Below are 19,104 nucleotides of genomic sequence, written 5' to 3'. Positions count from 1 at the left end.
TACATTTATTTCTCAGTCCGCCACAAAATTAAAATTGACCACCACAAATAGATTTTTGCACATCAGGTTTATTACTATCTCTGTCTCACATGACAGTTTCTGTACAAACACCCGTGGCGTCAGTAGACGTGCTCCGCAAAGCATCATTTAAGTTGCATTTAAGCATAAATGCGGACGTGCGTGACGCGAATCTGCCGCCACAAACCTCAAGTCTGGAAAAACTGGTGTTCCTGATTCTCAACCTGTGGATGTTTTTATCGCTAAAAGGGAGTTTGGAAACTTACAGCAAAGCACAGATGACAACATGTTTACACAGTGCAAGCTAGCATGGAGACCAATCAGTGATCGACAGTGTTTTCGCGTCACATTTTGGTATCAGCTCGGGTCGCTTGGAACCCCAACCGAGGTGGTACTACAAAAAGTATTGGGTACTATGTACTGTATCCAGTGGAAAAGCCCCCAAAAGTAAGCTGACCCAACCCAAACCAAACCATGGGTACTATCCAATGGAAAGCGCAATATAGTACACCTAGGCTGCGTCCAAAATCGCATATTGTGACAGTACCAAATTAGATGAAGAAACTACTCATCAACCGTTAAAACAGGAGGTACTATATAGTATTCATAAATTCAGACAAACTACATCCTCCATGTGGATACATCACATGACATATGTTGTCATAACAACAAGTTAGTCGTAAACTGGAATGACATTAAACAAGCGCAATTAAAAAAAAAGGACAGCTGATTAGTATATGTATTTGCATTTGATTAGAGCCGCGTTACCGCTTTCGTGCATTTTTTAATACAACAATGCCCCTCCGTCTTTTTCTTCAAGGGATAACTTCTCTCCTGGGGCTCACGGGATTGCACAATGTCCATCGCATAAACAGTTCAGGATCTTGCCAGTAGTAGGAGGTCATCTGGGTGCTTTTCGCCTACTGTTTTTCAAATACTACGAATTCGGACAACCTAATCACCTTGCCTACAGCTTTTCGCCTACCACACTGTAAAAAATTATACGCTGAATACGATTTACTTATAAAATGGATGCAAAAATGATGCCCTATATTTTTAAGTAAGATTTACTTGAAATTTTAAGCAATTGCATAAATTGCTTAAAATTCCATTTAATACTTACTTAAAAAAATAGAGATATATTTAACCTCTTACACTCTGAGGCTATTTTGGGGATTTTTGCCTGGATTTGGCCTACCCAATTTTTAAAAGCTTTCCATACCCACATGCAGAGGTGTACATACAAAAGTTTGGTATCATTTTACAGGAAACCCTTTACAGAAGAGCTTTCATTTGATATAAGACTTGCCCATGTTTGTCATACTAGAAAAATATGAAATATGTGAATATTCAATGATATTAAAAAATATGGGGGGGGGGGGTGATAGTGTAAATTAATTGTAAATAACTTTCTTACAGTAAAATATATGTCAAAGTGATGCATATCTGCAGATTCTAAGCTTTCAAACAGTATCTCGTATGTGGTACTGGGTCCATGACAGACCATTATAAATTAAAGGAATATTTTATAGTAAGTAATAATCAAAAATTCTGTATCCGGTACAGGGTCCCAGAGTTAAAGAAGTTAAGTAAATCCAGCCTTTATTTTTTTCAGTGTATATAATATGGAAGTAGGCGATTTACTGTCTTTAATATTACAGCTGATCATGAGACAACGCTATATTCATTTTACCTCCTTCAAATATTCACCTTTGTGTTTTACACAACAAAGATATACAGGTTTAAAATGAAATTAAGGCCCGAAATAAAACTGATCACTTTTTGGGTTAACTACTGTATCCCTTTAACGTAAGTCACACTAGTATGCTAGTATGTTACCATGTTTAGTTACGGTTAGTGTCTAAAATCGTCTGTCTGAATTGTGCAGCGCTCTGGAACCAAATCCTTTCCACTTCTTCTTTCCCTAGTTCCCAAAGACGGCAGAGGTGCCGGATGCCGGTCTTGGACGTGATCATCAAATACTCCTCGTTTTCTGGTTGCTGGGTGACCGTGTACCTGGCCAGAACCAGGGATTGACAGAACCGACACAAAACCAGCAAATAAAGAGAGTCTCTTTCTGCTTCATTGAGACGGAAAACGCTTTCCCATCCAGCCAACACTGGACCTCCGACATCCACCGGATTGGGGTTCTCGATCATCATGTACATGATGGTGATGGCCAGCTCAAATATGAAATACCCACTGCTCATGTCTCCAAAATCAAGAATGCCGGAGATCTTGTATTTCGAGGGTCCGTCGGGTTCCACCAAAAGATTGTGGTCATTGAGGTCTCCGTGGTTAATGCCTTCAATGTGACAAAGAAATTATTTATTTACAGAGGTACAAGCACTTATTGAGTACAAGAACAGATGTACAAGTCTTCTGAGGCCATATGATAGCTACAGTATGACTACAATTTTAATCATTTTTACAGTACTGTTAACATTTTATTAGACTGGATGCAATTTGCTTTATGTTTCTCACATAAAGCTACTAAAATAGTACTTTTATAGAGTATTATTTGACCTTTTTAAAGCTTGACATTCTGTTGTTACCATGTACGGTTGTTGTATGATACGATCGCTGTGAGGTCTCCTTTCAGGTTTTCGGCATATTTGGATTGCTGAAATTGGTATTATCAAAAAGAAAAAAAAAACTTACACTTTCGAAACAACGTCAGTTTTGGTACGATTTGGGTGTCGTACTGTTCCAAAACGGCTTTGACAATTTTCTGTACGGGACTCCCATCCATCACATGCAGGTACTGATTCAAGAGAGGAATATTTGAAAGACTCCATATAAACCTTTCTCTCTCAAGGGAACGGATGTCTGTGTGCTCCATCTTTGCAAAAACAAAACAGTTTAAAATAAAATTAGGTGCAGTAAATGCTCATTTTTGACTAAACTAGTCCTTTAAAAGTATTACTGAGGATTTTCTTTTTCTGGGTGGATCATCTAGACTATTGGTCCTCCTAGTTGTCAATCAGGAGTGATGCGCAATTGCATTTTTTTAAAAAGTGGAGAAGGATGTTCTTTTCTAAAATTCGAGAAAATCCTCCCCTACACCTTTAACAATAAACAGATTAAAAGATTTAACCTCCAGCAGAATTGTATCCAACGTAGCTGCCATTTTTCCAATCTCATACAAGATCTGGGGACCGCAGGTTATTTTGGCTACTGTAGTGCCATGCAGGTAGGTGAGCAAGCGCACCAAATATTTCTGCTTGCCGAAACCACAATCTGTGATGGCAAAGAAAGATTAAATAAATCATAATTTCACAAGATTACATAAAAGATTAAGATTTACGCATTTGTCAGATACTTTTATTGACGTATGTAGAAGAGGGGGCTCGTGACTGCTTATACGAGGGGCGCAAATTCAAAAGAAGTTTTCTGAGTGTCATGTGTGTTGCTTGTGTTTTCAAAATATGTGTTTGTTGCGTCATGTGAACTATGTGCATCACGTGTTTTGCCAAAATAAGTGCCTGCTGCACACGTGTAAAAACCGTTTATGATAAAAGAGACGCTCACGTTCACAAAATACACGCAAGGCACTCCCTTAATAGTATACTTTGATTATGCATGAGATTATGCGAGTATCGGCAAACGCGAGCGTCTCTAGACGCGTCTGAAGCAGGCACTTATTTTGATAAAACATGTGATGCTCGTAGGATCACTTGACGCGCAGAACACATATTTTGAAATTACACACCACACACATGATGGGCTACATACATGTTGTGACAAACTTCGCATCGAGTGCCCTCGAAAAAGAAGTCACCGGCCGCCACTGGTATGTATACATAAATACAAATATGTATACATTTGGTGCCTTTGAGATACTAATATGCACTCTTTTTGAAAGGGTACCACCCCAGTGACAGCTAGCGACTATTTTTCTGACTGTAGTGTATTCAAAGATAATCAAACCTACAAATTTTACATTGTCACCCAAAGCTCTACCAAATGTACAATGCCTTGTTGGTTACAAAAATACCAATTTATTCCCAATAACAGAAAGGTTTTCTCTTACCAAGTTCTTCAAGACTCATAAGTTGGCCAGTCAAGGTTGGTAAAGCTGTCTGAGTAGGAAGACCTTTCTGATTTAAGAAATTCATAGCGTGAGTCTGCAGCTCAGTCAGTGTGACGTTTTGACTGTCTGCAGAGTTCATGACCTTCATCAAGCATTCTCCACCTTCAATAGAGTCCACGTAAAAGTTCTGGTCATCGTAACTGGGTAACGGTCGAATGTTGGATACCGTCAGGCCATAGAGTTTCTTGATCACTTCTGTAACCTGGGAATGGCTGAGGTTTGGTTTTGATTCTTTGGTTGACATGGCTGAGGAAGGTGAATAAAAGGATAAAGATATGGTATAACATTGTTACAACGAATGTGCTTTGTGCTTTCAGATCTGTTAGTTTAGTGTAATAAACTTCATTACATGTAAATCATCTGGTGTTGATTTCCTAAATGTATCCTCCAGATTTGATAAAACATTTAATCTGCGCTTGTAAATATAAATGGAAAATGATAAGTAATGCAAACAAATAATGGAGCAGGAATAAAGTTAAACTCTGTAGGCACGCTTAAACTGCGTGGGGGGGCTGCATCCTGCAGGGGGGGCACAAAGTGTCAATGCCAGTGGACGTTTAGCAATCACATTTGTATCTTTTGATTTAAATCAAGTCTGCATTATTTTTTCTCTCGCACAATCCTTTATGGACATGTCTTAATATGTAGGCCTAATGAATGTACTTTATTTATTCTCAAAAAAAAAAAAAACTGTGCATTAATATTATAGGTCTTTTAATTGTATGTTTGTGTTTTTAAAGTCGATTATTTTATTTTAATGCATTAAGGTAGAATTGTTCACAAAGGCTAGCATCACATAATAAAAACCTCTCAAAAATATGGAAATATAATTCTAGATGTTTAATTGCTCTTTGGAGCATCTAGATCGCTTAATAACCTTATTTTTGTGATAAACTACATTTCTTTAATTGTTTTGCCTGTCGTAATCAGCCTGTGCAAATTTTGCCCGGTCACATGGCAAACTGCACTGGATAGTTTTTGTGTACTGACTCTGTCTTTAATATATTCTTTGCATGATTGCATTTTCATCTATGCCAAATCTACAATAAGTAAAAAAAAATACTGCTGGGTTATAATAACCTATGGTTGCATAAAAGGGAGTCTTGTATTGGTCTTGCATTACATTAACAGATAAAATGCGCATGTAGTTCATTATTGTAAAAACAGTTACGTAATGTAGGCTACTTACCTATGGCGTTCGCTCTGCTCTGTGCCTTGGCTGCGGATAATTCTGAATGAACTTAAAAATGCGCTAAAACGCGGACTAAAAGTTTTTTTATGTGATATTTAAAAGGGACTAAAGCGATGACGAAGTCGTGCACAGATTGTGGAATAAATCACAGTTTTTTAGGGGGACGGGGCAAATTTTCGGGTAACTAAAGCCCACCAAAAGCGCAGGCACGGCAATGTGGCGTATCTCAGCTGTTCGACTGGTCAGAAGGAATTCTGGCTGCGTCCAAATACCCACACTTGCAGACTTGACCACTTGAGAGCGCGTACACGCGACATGAAGTAAGGGCGATTTATAGTCGTGCGTAGGTTCTACGCCGTAGCTAGGCTATCCGTAGCCTGTGCGTAGCTCTGCAGATCTACGCGGACCGCAAGCGCTGTGATTGGTCCACCAGAACCCCTCCCGTCAGGTAAAAAAAAACTAACATAGGTATTTCTGTTTGTGACGGTGAAAACAAAGATGAGGCAAGTTGAGGAGTGATTTAACTCAAACTGCATCAAAAGTCGCTGTTTATTTACTTCCATCATTGCTGGTCTCAATAGCATCCAGCTGCAGCCCCGCAGACTCACCTCCGACTAGACACCAGTGGCTGGACACCAGTGGATAGACAGCCTACGTCATTTCCGTTTCGCGGCTAATTTCCGTTTTCACCGCTGGATGAACAGCACTTTTATTTCATATTTTTACCTCTGGATAGACAGCATATTAATTTTATATTTTCACCGCTTGATAGACAGCATATTTATTTTATTTTTTCACATCTGGATAGACAGCATATTTATTTTCGGTTTTCACCAGACATTCTTTGCAGGCTTAATAGAGTGCCGAAGTAATGGCGTCACTTTGTAGGCTAAAACGCGGAAGTGAGTTAGCATTTTAGCACTACGGGTTCCCTCGCCCTGAAGTCTATGGGTTTTTTGAATGGGTTTTTGCTAAATCGCCTGAAATAAGGTCTGTGGTTAACAAAACCTCTAAATATTTTCACGTTTTGTTCTATGACATAAAATACACCAGTTATAATCTGCTTGTGATTTTTTTAAACTTTATTGTGCCTTAAAAACGGTGGTTGCTAACAAGTTGCTAATAGGGACTACATCCTTGGCGGGGAGTTTAGACGTCATCATGACAGGAAATCTGTCACTAGCCTTTCAGCATCACGTTCTCAGAAGTTTACCTTTCAGTTAATATACATAACGTTATATATTTAGTCTTTTCAAATTGTAGTTTTTCCAAATATTGTTGTACTGTGGAGAGACTGTAGTTTGACATGTTTTGTTTTGTCCGGAGATGCACGTTTACCGTCCGATGTTCCCCAGCGGAGTCTGTTCGTGCCGTAAGGTAAGCGGTGAACGTTTTTCATTACAAAATCAACAGCTAAAATAACTTACCTGTGTCTTTCTCTTAACGTATCTTAAAGCTTGTTTACTTTGCTGTTTAATAGATTAGATCCGCTGCAGTTTTATTAAAGGCTAACGTTACTTCGAGAAATGTGTTTAATTAAAATATTCAAAATAATACCTGGTTTATTGACTTTTATTCAACTTTGCTTTACCCACTAATAATAATGATTGTAGTTATTTGTAAACAGCACTAGTTAGGCATTAGATAACAATGATATTAATCTTTGTTATTTTTGTAGTAAAGTGTGATTTTTGTAATTTTAATTTGTAAAGGTGTAACTTCCATAAAACTAACACTGCTTATTTTGAATTTATCCTTAGACGAGCTGACCGGATGCTCAGTGTATATTCTCGCATCTGCAGCTGTCATTTTCCTGCAGGGGATAAAATGTCCCCGTTTTGTTTATATCCACAAATGATGTTCCCACTGGACAAATTTTGGAAGATCATTCATACTCCCTGAGACAGGATAGGGCTGATGTGCCTAAAAATGTTCCACCACCCATTTATAAAGAGGAGGAAATGGCTACAATTTATGGCTGACAAAGATGATGAACCATCTCCGGCTGATCAAACCCTCACTATCAATTCTGAGGAACAACCAAATAAAAGCACAACTAAAGAAGAGCTGCAGTCTGGACGAAGAAGAATCCAGCTTGAGATTGAGTTAGAGCATTCCATAACAGAGATTCAGCTTCTCAAAGACTAACTCCAAAGGCACACGAGTAACTGTCATGACAGGTATTCAGCCTTTCAGATGAGTGAAAGTGTGATTCGAATGGAGACAGGATTGCCAAATAGGGATACTTTCATTGCTGTGTGTGAATATGTTGCTCATTTTGAGGATTCCATTACGTACTTTGCTGGATGGAGGAGACCCAAAGAAATCATCCTTGAGGACCTTGATTAAAATTCGCCACAACTATACACACTTGCACTTGCATTTTCCATGTGGGCATTCACATTTTGTTGCAAAAATACCTTCTTTCCCTGTAGAGACTTGTCATGTGAATTATATAGTATATAGTTTGTTTTCAGTTTACTTATTTTATGAAAATAAAGATGTTTACTACAAAACTTGCTGCAATGTTTCTGTGGATCAGTGATTGGAGCATTTTGTTAACTTTTGTTTAATTCACAGAGAACACTCTGATATCTATAGCTTGAATGCATTGTAAGTCACTTGTCTAACAAATACCAAAAATTAAATGTTAAACTATTGTATACTAACTATACACCAGTCAGCTCACACAGACTACACAGGCTCTCACATTGGGGCTTGTGGATTACCAGGTAAAAATATATAGAAAATGTGAACAAAATTAGTATATATGGTTTATTTAGGGAACATGTATGGTTTAATTATAATATATTGTATTTAAGCATTGATGCTATTGGACAATTCTCTTTAAATTCAACATATATAATTATATATAACTATTATATTAAATGTTTGGAATTTAACTGTGTTCTGCTTGTTCAGAGATTGTATAGTTATCTTATAAATACATAGAACACTTTATTTAACTCCTCTATCTCTCCATAGTTTTACTTAATGAGACTTGATAAACCTTGTCCCTCATGCTGGCCCTTACAATACCGGTAAGTAAACCAGTATCTAAGCTGCACTGTTATGTCCAGATTTATAGTGGTTCTCTCTCCTCGATCTATGGTTTTCTATCGTCTAAGTAAGAAAAAGTACATAAGATTGGAAATTGATACGGCATCAGCTAGGGCTTCTGAGATGTTTTTTTTTCTGGCGAATTAGCAAATGGTATGCAAACATACAATCAAACATAATACAGTGAAAGATAATCTTTAAAGTTTATTTGGGGCACAATGATCATGCATAATAACCTTAATCACAAAGAAAATAATATTAAGGTTTATATAAACTAACGAAATAATAAACTAATAAATAAATAAAACATTAACAAAAAATCTCAAAGAGGCACGCGTAAACAAAATTTCTAACATTTTTGGAAATAACGAATGGGCAATATTTCTCATGAAAAAGTGGATAAGTGTCCATAAACAGCCCAGATCATAATGAGCGAGCGTGTTTTTTAAATAAAGTTTGAGGAAGCTTGATGATGACGTTGATCCGCGACCGGTGCGCTGTAGTCCGTTTATAGCATACCGTTAGCATTTTATATCTGACGGCTTTATTTAGGCTTCAAAATGTATACATTATCGTTTAACTTATAAAGATTATCTTGATAGACAAAACGTGTAAGGTTCATAACTCTTTGTTGAACACAGATCTTATTTTTTGCGATTTTCCAAAAGTCTATGGGAAAAATGAATGGCTTTTCGATCGAGGGAACCCATGCGCCGCTAACTTCCGGGTTGGCCTACAAAGTGACGTCATGACTTCGGCACTCTATTGCACACGTCTTTTCCGTATTGTAATCTTACTTTAATGACTTAAAATATGTAATAGAAAATCTGTGTGCAAATTGAAATATGATCTCTATCATATCTCTTTACATAAAACAATTCTTAATAATATGCTTAATATTATAACATCAATAATTCATGCAAACTGCATTCACAAGAACCACCTTGAAAATATTGTTCAGATCATTTCACTATTTTTTGTGACTTAAATTCAGCCTAGATCAATGGACTATAACGTTTTGTCATTACAACAGACTTGTACATGTTAATTGACCACAGGTTTTTTTTTAAATGTAACTGTTTTTAAAATATACGTAGATTCACATGATCAGACAATTTACCAAACAATCCAGATCAAATGAACACTTCGTGTTTTTGCAATATTTATTGGAAATTACACACATTTTAGTAAAATTAGACAAATCTGACCATCAGAATGAAGATGCAACAGTCAGGCCCGTAAGGTTGTGGGGTCCGATTTCAAGAGAAAATAAAACATGAACAGTTCCAAATAAACTATTGCACACTGTGCACACCACACCTCATTCCTGCCCCCTAAAACTGTCTAGCTAGTTTGTACATTTGAATTCTGACATGACCGATAAATCATCGACAGTTTATTGTTTTTTCTTACCGCTGACATGTGCATGGCGCGTCAAATTTGAAAAGTGAATGACGATGCGGAAGTGGCGTTGGCTGTCCGTCCACTGGTGTCCAGCCACTGGTGTCTAGCAAGAAGTGAGTCTGCGGGGCTGCAGCTGGATGCCTCTCGCTGGTCTTCTCAAATTATACACAACAAGTTGCTATTTCTTCTTCGTTTGTGGGTTAACTTGCTAAGCTTCTTCTTCTTTCACGTTTGTACTGCTACTGTGGTTACACGCGTGGATACTGCCTACCAGCGGTCGCGCGTGTTTTTGCACGTCGACGCGGACGACGACGCAAAAGTATAAATGAAAACCGACGCGGAACCTACGCCGTCGCTGCTACGCCGTATGACCTACGCACGACTATAACGAGCCCTTAAGTGAGCAAGACTGTCCCATGTCTTACCCTTACGAAAATTCACCATGGTTTTATTGTGGTAAAAGTGTTGTAACCATGGTTTTACTACACTATCCATGGTTTAACTATGTTTTTTGAAAAGTGTGGTTGTCTAAACCATGTAAAATTTGTGGTTACCATGGTTTTACTACAGTAACCATGTTTTTTTTTTGTTTAACTGTACCATGGTTAATTTTCGTAAGGGTAAAAATGGCAAAATGCAGTGCCTTTAACGCACACTAAACCCACACTATCTCAAATACAGCTTCGGGGCGTATGCATCATGTTCTGAATGTAAATCGTGAGACTTTTGCACAGACCTCGCGAGATGTTGTGGAAACGTTTAATTGTAAGTTAATAAATGGATATGACATATTTTGGTTGTACACGGAAAAGTGTTGCACATTTCATTGATGCAAACTGCATTGTTATGTCTTTTGTAAAACATCTGTACATCTGGAACTGCTTTTATCACATAATTAGTAACATTGTATCATTCAGGGACAACGGAATAAACAATAATCTTAAATAAAGCTACATGCACAAAATGAAGAGGGTTTTTTTACAGGTGCAAAGAAAGAAGTTTAACATAATTGTTCATTTCCGAGTGTTTATGTGTTCGTTTTATTAAGATAAACACTTAAACATTTTAAATATAAATAAAAAGTAAATAAAAAACGAATATGTTTTGGTGCAAATTGCTGCTACCAGGTACATTTGACATTTTTACACTTTCTAAGTGTGCCCCATCGGGTGAATAATTGTATGCACGCTTGGGATCTTCACGCTCACTAGAACACTTGGGCAAACACAGAAAATACGTCATGTAAGTCAAGTGCAAAGACCGCAAGTGTGAGTATTTGAACGCAGCCTTTGTTGCTGCCCCTAATATGACGTCAAGCACACAGAAGCCGCACTACGCGCGGAAACGTGGTGGGTCAGCGGCGCCGCCATATTGGTCAGGGCAAGACTATAGAGAGTATGCATTTACGTCTCTTTTCCACGTGACCACGCGAGAGCTCGCCCAGTTGAGTGGCAAAACGTGCAACAAAATGGCTGGTTTTCATAGGGGCTGCTGCGAAAATGCCAGTAAAACTGACTATTATCAGCTTAAATTAAATTTAGTTGGACTTGATAGCAGAGGTGGGCAATACTTCCAAGCATCTGTGCTTTATTAGGATGTTTGTATTGGGGAAAAAATATTGCACTACATTCTAAAGCATATTAAAATGTATTTAATACCTAATTATATTAAAATTGTGTACTTTTACTTGAGTAAAAGTATGTTAATGTACTTAAATATTAAATGTAATACAAACACGTGTATTTATGAAATGTAATACAATAACAATTATGATAATATGCTTTGGAATGTTTTCCAAAGAAAAACACGGATAAAATACAAATACTTGAAAAAATACTTCTCTGCTTGATAGTGACCCTAGCAACTTATCAACCCACCTGTGGTCTCTGGACGTTGACATGAACGATCTATTTACTTCTCCTTTCGGTGTTTTTTTTTTGCAGTCTGTGAAACGATAGCTCCGTATTCTTGTTAATCTGTTAGTACAGTCTATCGCACAACAGCTGTTTCCCGTTTCGAGGCGTTTTCACCGTGTTTTCTCCGATGTCACACTGTACTCAAATGCTGCCGCTCTGTCCTTTGCCACTCAGTGGGCGTAACCGCAGTCCCTCTCGCTGATGGTGACGTCATGTGCACACCCTCTATTCCATGTACCTACAGGGTGGTTTCCCAGACAGGGATTAGCTTAAACCAGGATAGGTCTTAGTTTAAATATAACTAGTTTTAATAAACATGCCTTACTATAAACATTACCGATGTGCATTTTGAGGCAAAATAAAGGACACTGATGTATTTTAAGATATGTCAGTGCAAGTTGTTTTCACTTTGGACAACTCTTACATATATTTTAGTCTAAGACTAGTTTAATCCCTGTCTGGGAAACCACCCCTACATGTAGCCTATGTGTTATAAAAAAAAAAACACTTCATATAATCTTACAATTTAAATAGTTAAGTGAAAAGTTACTCACTGTCAAAAGAAATTATGATAACTTACACTATCAAGCTCAGATTTGATTTATTTTTCTTTGTATTTTTTGTTGTTGTTGTGGAGACAGGAATGTCATTTGTCAGTGCCGACAGCCATAATGTATCTGCCTGGTCAGTTTTATTATTTTTTGTCACATATAATTTTTATTTCTTTAATATAAAATAAAGCGTTAATCTCAGCCAGGAAACAATCCAACACGGCTACAGAAGGAACCAAAACACCACGTGTGGAGAAAACAATTGTAAAAAAACAAGCTTTAATCAATTTAGTTTGTCACACATTAACCTTGACATACCACAAAGTGTATCAATCCCTAGTAAAGAATTATTTCCGTTACGGATCGCTACAACAACTGTCAACAGTGGCCGTTCCTCAATCCGAAGGCTGCAGCCTCCGGAGGTCGCATTGACATACGTCATCAAGTCTGGTTAATTGAAGTTAATTGAGCATTACATTGGTGCTATAAAGTGAGGAGACTCAACCAATAAGGCGGCGATGCTGGATTACGTTCCAGCACGTCATAAGGCATCTACGTATATCAGGGGCGCCGTTAGGGGGGGGTTCAGAGTATGCAAGGCATATGGGCCCATGAGTACGTTAGGGGGCCCCACCGTCATCACTTTTCCGTTTTTTTATTGTACACGTTTAATTATTAACACTATAGTTAAATGTAAAGTAAATTAATATAAAACTACTGTAAATGACTTTGTGATAAGTAAAATTGAGACACTTTTAAAAAATGCGTGCAAGCATGACCTAGTAGATACAATTACATATTTGGTGGTTCTGGTGGTTTTTAATTTGATTGTGCGAGTATGGATATGGGTGGGTAGGAAAAATTTTGGTTTGAGTTCAGTTTGGTGGGTTTGCTATGCAATCCTATTAAGTTACCACAAACAGTCGACAGCCCTACTGTTTGGCATTTCAAGGTAAGATCTCACAATGCCACTAAAAAGCGCTCATGCTGATCCGTAAACTGTATGTTTCATGAAAAATTAAAAATATTTGTGTTAAAACAAAAGGACACCAAGGGCTTTATTTAAGGAAATATTAGGATAGCGACTGCTGACAACTAGGCTATTGCATTTCTAAGACAGAAAATTACTTAATAGGCGTAGTTAAAAATATAGTTTTCTGCAATTGTGGACTCTATATTAAATAAACATGAAATAGGAGAATTGTCTAAGCCATTGTAATTTAGTTAAATTTGAAATGACCAAGAGCTGGTTTTAATGTGACAGCGCATAATTTTCAAAGTGAAAGTGATTCATTTTTATTCAGATTTGCAATGGAGGTTTAGCCCAAAAAAGTTCACTTAGTGCAGCTATTATAAACGCTATATCAGATTGTTTTTAACATGTATCTTAATAGAGAATGTCTGTTCTATATTTATGTTTAAGTATTGTTGTGTTTAAATATTGTTGCAATGTTGTTACTGTTTTGTTTCAATTTAATTCGATTATTAAAAATGTAATTTTAAACGCTATATATTGGGCGTTGGATTGAAGGCTAATATGACGGTACAAATGGAGTGGATCATAAGACATAATTTTCGAGTTTAATTTAAGTTTTGTTTGCTTTAAATGTTTGTTTAAAATGAATTTCGTTTAATATAATTAGTCTCTTAATTTTAATCAATGTTTTGTTGATAAGTGTTGTGAATATTAAAGAAAAAGAACATTAAAAAGAACACTGTGCATCATTACGTAACAAATATAAACTACTGCAATATGCTATCAAATGCCAAAACATGCAGTATTATTTTTGTAATAATATAGTTGTTGTTGGATGTGCAACATCATATTATGGAGTATATCACTTTTATCACTTTTCAAAAAACAGCCTTCAGTGCACGGAAATTAAATGTGCATGCCCATCAGCAGCACATTTGTTTGCGGCATGCTTTTGACTGAAAATCAACGTCATATTTAAAACTTTAGCCGATTGTGCTTTTTGCAATTTCTGTGTCACTGGCTAAGGGCGTGCGTGGGCGAGGCACATAGTATAAAAAAAATCAACGTCATATTAATTTTTAAAACTTTTGCCGGCCATGCTTTTGTCATGAGCGGAGGACGCGTGTGGGGGTTGCGGGAAACACATACCACACGCACAGAGAACAACAACATAAAGAGAATATACGTTATTTGGTGTTTTCTGATGAATACAGTCGGTTTGTAAGAACATTTTTAAATAGACTAAATGGAATATAAGATCATCAATATGAATTGAATTGAACTCTGAAGAATGAACTATTATAGGCTAAACATAAATGTACAAATTTCGCTTCTAAAACCGCACAGAAAACTCATGCTGCGACTTTCAAAGCGCCTTCCATAGATTTCCATAGATTCAGAAATGCATCTCCATGCATTACTCTTTTTTAGTGATCTCAGTCACGTGAATGTTTTCTGCCATTCCAGATTAAAATGGTATTCGTTTTTCGAATAGCCTAAATCTTTTTTTTTTTTTGCTGCATGCATTTATTTTTTGTTGCAAATGCGACTTGTAAAATTAAAAAAGTGAGTAATTTTCTATAGCTACACATTATGGTATGAAAATCAAACAATCATCTAAAGAAAGGGGCCCAAAATTCTGTCTCGCATACCCCCCTTGAAACTTTTCATTGCGCCCCTGACGTATATAATGTCTATGCTTGTGCACGTCTTGACGTTAGAAATGTTTAAAATCCACAAATGCACAGAACGTGATCCACAAATGTGTACGGAAGTCGAGAGAGGCCCTGCACTATTATTATTTTTGCTTGCTTGTTTTCTCGTGATCATGACTTAATTTCTCGTTATCTCGAGATAACAAAAGTTGTTTTCTCGTGATCTCGACATAACAAAAGTTGCGTTCTTGAGATGTGATTAAAGCTGTACTCAATAGAACGTGTTGTTTTGTTTGTAAACAGCAAAAGCATATTTTTTAATACACGTTTCTACTTTTAACAGCATTTAAATGGAATGACTGAAAGTCACAAAACCAACGTGTTTGTTGTCAGCTATAATGCACACTTTTTAGATTGTTGATATTTATTTAAATAAACTGTTAAATACTATTGAATATAGAAACGTGTACAGTATTTCTTTAGAGATGGTCCCTAAATTCATGAACATGAACGTCCAACTTTATTTATATATTAAGTCTATCTACACATTAGTGTGGTAACGGCGAAGACCCCAACTCATATACACAGGCATGGATTAACGCACGGGCCTACTGGGCACTTGCCCAGGGCACTGGGCCAGCAGGGGGCCCTGTCAAATTTACTGTGTTTATTCTTTTCAAGTTAATATTTTAATTTTATTTTCAGTAAAATTTTGTTAAATATTGAGAAAGTTGCAGTTGCAAAGTATTAACTAGTAAATAAATTAAATAAATAATTTTAATTTATTGCTGTGCTGTTGAAAGGGACATCTAGAGGCGAGTGAAAAGCTTTGCGTAATATAAAAGTCACGCGAAGAAGATGGTTACTCAAAAACCAAAACCAAGTGGATCAATGAAAAGAAAGCACAAAAGGACAGCTTTTTCTCACCATGTCAGTCAGCAATTGTGAAGGAGAATATTCATTTTCTCTAATGGCAAGAGTAAAAAACGCACTAAGAAGCAAAATGTGTCAAGGACGTCTTTAATGGCCATTGAATGCGATCTTGTGAGGGAACTGGATTTTGATGATGTGGTGGAAGCGTTTTCTCTGAGGAAATCGAGAAAGATACCCCTCAGCTAAGGTAACTTTAAACCAACTTTTTTTTAAACCAACCTTTTTGTTCTAAGCTAGGGGCTGGACACACCAAAGCTTTTACGCCCGCGGCCGGCGCATGTTTTCAATTGATTCCAATGGAAACTCTGCGTTTTTCAAATAAGCAAGCAGCTAGCAGGGTTTTTCCACGCTGAAAAGCGGCGCTCTGGGTTTTATTCGCGCTCAGCACTGAGCGCCGAGAGTTCAAAAATATTCAACTTTGAGTGAAAAGCTTTGCTCGTCTTTTTGATGGAGTATGTTGTACAGTATGTTAACAGATACTGGTGAGATATAAATAAACCAATTTGTGGTGTGAAATTACAGAATATTGTGTGCATTCTCTCCCCGCGTATTAGTGCCATTATTAATCCTGTATGATGGGGCATACAGGCAGAGGCGAACCAACACTTGAGCCCTGTGCATACAGGTGCAACGCTGTTGCCCAAAAAATTGGTAAAGGGGTCCTCTCAGACATCTGTGCCCAGGGCACATCATCGCCATAATCCGTCCCTGCATATACATTAGCAGTCCACTACAAAATAGACTAAATATTATGAACAGGAAATTATATAATGACATTTGGATTATCATGGCATGATAACAAGATCGTTTTCTCGAGATCATCAGAAAATTAAGTCGTGATCACAAGAAAACAACTTTCGTTATCTCGAGATCACGAGAAATTAAGTCATGATCACGAGAAAACAAGCAAGCAAAAATAATAATAGTGCATGTTTTTCGCCTTCCGTAAATGTGTGCAGCGATACACAAATGCAAACAAAGCAATTCACAAATGCCAGGAAGGCGTTCACAAATAAATACAATTAAAAACATTTATAATTTTATTTATTTGTAATTTTCATTCCTCTTTATAAAATGTCTAACATATATTTATGATTTGCTTACTGTGCATTTGTGAAACTCTACATTTATTTGTGGATCATAGTATATTTATTCAGAATAAAGAATCAAATCTGAGTCCATAATGAAGGAGTACACAATTTGTTACTAATTGAATAATGCAATAAATAACACTTCAGTTTCAAACTATATCTTTAAGTCTTGTCCAGAAATTAAGTACATGGAGGTATTCCAAATAATGTTTTATAGAATTGGGTAATACTATAATATAATATACTGTACGTGAAGTAGCGAAATCTGTAAGATTTTAATGGCACCATAATAATGAAAACAGTATTAACATATAGTACAAAAGAAAGTAATAAGTTAAGCTAATGTCAGCAGCTGATTTCAGGAATGGGTGAAGACTGGCCTGCCAATGTAGTAAGATATAGTATTTATATTGAATATATATTGACTTTTTTAGAGTCGGCCATACCTTGGCTTTTGGTGAACTGATAAAAAACAGAAAAAAAGATCTGCACACTGTTAAAGTCCCTTTACTTCAAAGAGACCTTCGTCAGACAAAAACTTTTTGATGAACTGATGCCACTTGGAGATCAGACGCTGATCTTGGGGTACTTTTATGTTATTCGCTGACCAAGAAGTAGTGAGTTGAATGGGCAACAGAATACTTTTTACATATTAAATATTTAATATAAAACAAATACTGATTATAAATAATGAATGTATTTGTGTATTGCTCAGACCTTAAATAAAGAAAATAAAAAAATTGTGATGGAATTTTTTTGCCTATAAGACACAATAAGGCAGATTAAAAACTTGTCCATGTTCCGAGCAGTCTTAAATGTGCTACCATTTTCTGCTGAAATGTGCACAATACTAGGTTTTTGTACAATATTTAGGTCACAATGTTATGCATATTTTGCCAGCTACCCACAAAAAAGCCAGGCTTGAACCAGCATTTTTTTTTTTGGCTAGCTGCCAAATTTTTGTGGGTAGCTGGCAAACGCATACAGAAAAATACACAAAAGTCAGCCCACGTTCATGCTTTGATAAAACAACCCTTAGAATTTAAAGAGGATTGAATACTAAAAATGACAACCCTTTGTTGATATCTTTTTTATGTAACTGAATATATGCACAATTATATTTTACTATGGTGTTACAGGAATGAGAAAAAATATTAATGTCCCACCTACAGTGGAAAAACAGTTACGCTTAAATATAATTGTTTCCTTTACTTATACATGAAAAATAACAAATAATACAGCACGAGAAGTGACACAATACAAGGTTCCAAAATTGCACAGAAACATTTGTGAGACCCTAAAGCCACACAGGCACTTGTGGGTGTATTTTCTCACAAAACTTAATAGCAACTACTGTAGTTCATCAAATGCATTACCAAAATATTGATTTAAAGGAACACGCCCACATTTTGGGAATTTAGCTTATTCACCGTATCCCCCAGAGTTAGATAAGTCCATACATACCTCTCTCATCTCCGTGCGTGCTGTAACTCTGTCTGACGCAGCCCCCGCTAGCTTAGCTTAGCACAAAGACTGGAAATGCATGGCTCCAGCTAGTATACTGCTCCCAATAAGTGACAAAATAACGCGATCATTTTCCTATTTATGTGTTGTGATTTGTATAGTCAAACCGTGTACAAATAACAAGGTGATATGAGACACAGCGATCTTTTAACAGTATACATACTGAGAACTATATTCTCTGAAGACGAAGCACTGCCGCATGGGCGGAGTGATCTGCTCGCAGCACACGAGAAGCCCCTGGTGAGGAGCAAAGAGTTCGGTCAGAGTTGTGCAAATCACTCCGCCCATGCGGCAGTGCTTCGTCTTCAGAGAATATAGTTCTCAGTATGTATACTGTTAAAAGATCGCTGTGTCTCATATCACCTTGTTATTTGTACACGGTTTGACTATACAAATCACAACACATAAATAGGAAAATGATCGCGTTATTTTGTCACTTATTGGGAGCAGTATACTAGCTGGAGCCATGCATTTCCAGTCTTTGTGCTAAGCTAAGCTAGCGGGGGCTGCGTCAGACAGAGTTACAGCACGCACGGAGATGAGAGAGGTATGTATGGACTTATCTAACTCTGGGGGATACGGTGAATAAGCTAAATTCCCAAAATGTGGGCGTGTTCCTTTAAAGATAATATGAACCAGTGTAATAGTAATAGATTTTTTTTAACACATAAATATCAGTTAATGTTTTTTA

At 36.9% G+C, this 19,104-nt stretch overlaps 1 protein-coding gene and 1 long non-coding RNA gene across 3 annotated transcripts; one reads left to right on the top strand and one right to left on the bottom strand.

The window, feature by feature from the left end:
• Positions 1–1,594: 1,594 nt before the first annotated feature.
• hykk.2 (hydroxylysine kinase, tandem duplicate 2) lies at positions 1,595–18,563 on the bottom strand. 2 transcript variants are annotated; one of them, XM_073861639.1, is made up of 5 exons: positions 18,354–18,563; positions 4,052–4,357; positions 3,116–3,258; positions 2,680–2,860; positions 1,595–2,323 (listed from the first exon to the last, which is right to left on the bottom strand). In XM_073861639.1, exons 2-5 carry the CDS (start codon positions 4,353–4,355, stop codon positions 1,863–1,865), a joined length of 1,089 nt encoding a protein of 362 aa, XP_073717740.1. In that variant the 5' UTR covers positions 4,356–4,357; positions 18,354–18,563; the 3' UTR covers positions 1,595–1,862. The 2 variants fall into 2 exon arrangements, with proteins under 2 accessions (XP_073717740.1, XP_073717739.1); XM_073861638.1 differs by lacking the exon at positions 18,354–18,563 and adding an exon at positions 5,301–5,681.
• Positions 6,153–7,822, top strand: LOC129450390 (uncharacterized). The gene is made up of 2 exons (XR_012365789.1): positions 6,153–6,680; positions 7,064–7,822. It is a non-coding gene; the product is annotated as an uncharacterized lncRNA (long non-coding RNA).
• Positions 18,564–19,104: the final 541 nt, after the last annotated feature.

Source organism: Misgurnus anguillicaudatus, chromosome 23, assembly GCF_027580225.2.
Source record: "Misgurnus anguillicaudatus chromosome 23, ASM2758022v2, whole genome shotgun sequence".
In the NCBI taxonomy this organism is placed as follows: domain Eukaryota; kingdom Metazoa; phylum Chordata; class Actinopteri; order Cypriniformes; family Cobitidae; genus Misgurnus; species Misgurnus anguillicaudatus.
Note: the sequence above shows the minus strand (reverse complement) of the source record. Positions and strands in the feature narration are given on the sequence as shown.

What these genes read in the sequence shown, in the direction of transcription:
- hykk.2 (XM_073861639.1), bottom strand. Translation starts at nt 4,355, where the DNA reads ATGTCAACCAAAGAATCAAAACCAAACCTCAGCCATTCCCAGGTTACA. An exon ending in TATGAGTCTTGAAGAACTTG is followed by an intron (nt 3,259 to 4,051) that starts GTAAGAGAAAAC and finishes TTGCCATCACAG; the next exon opens with ATTGTGGTTTCGGCAAGCAG. An exon ending in TGGATACAATTCTGCTGGAG is followed by an intron (nt 2,861 to 3,115) that starts GTTAAATCTTTT and finishes GTTTTTGCAAAG; the next exon opens with ATGGAGCACACAGACATCCG.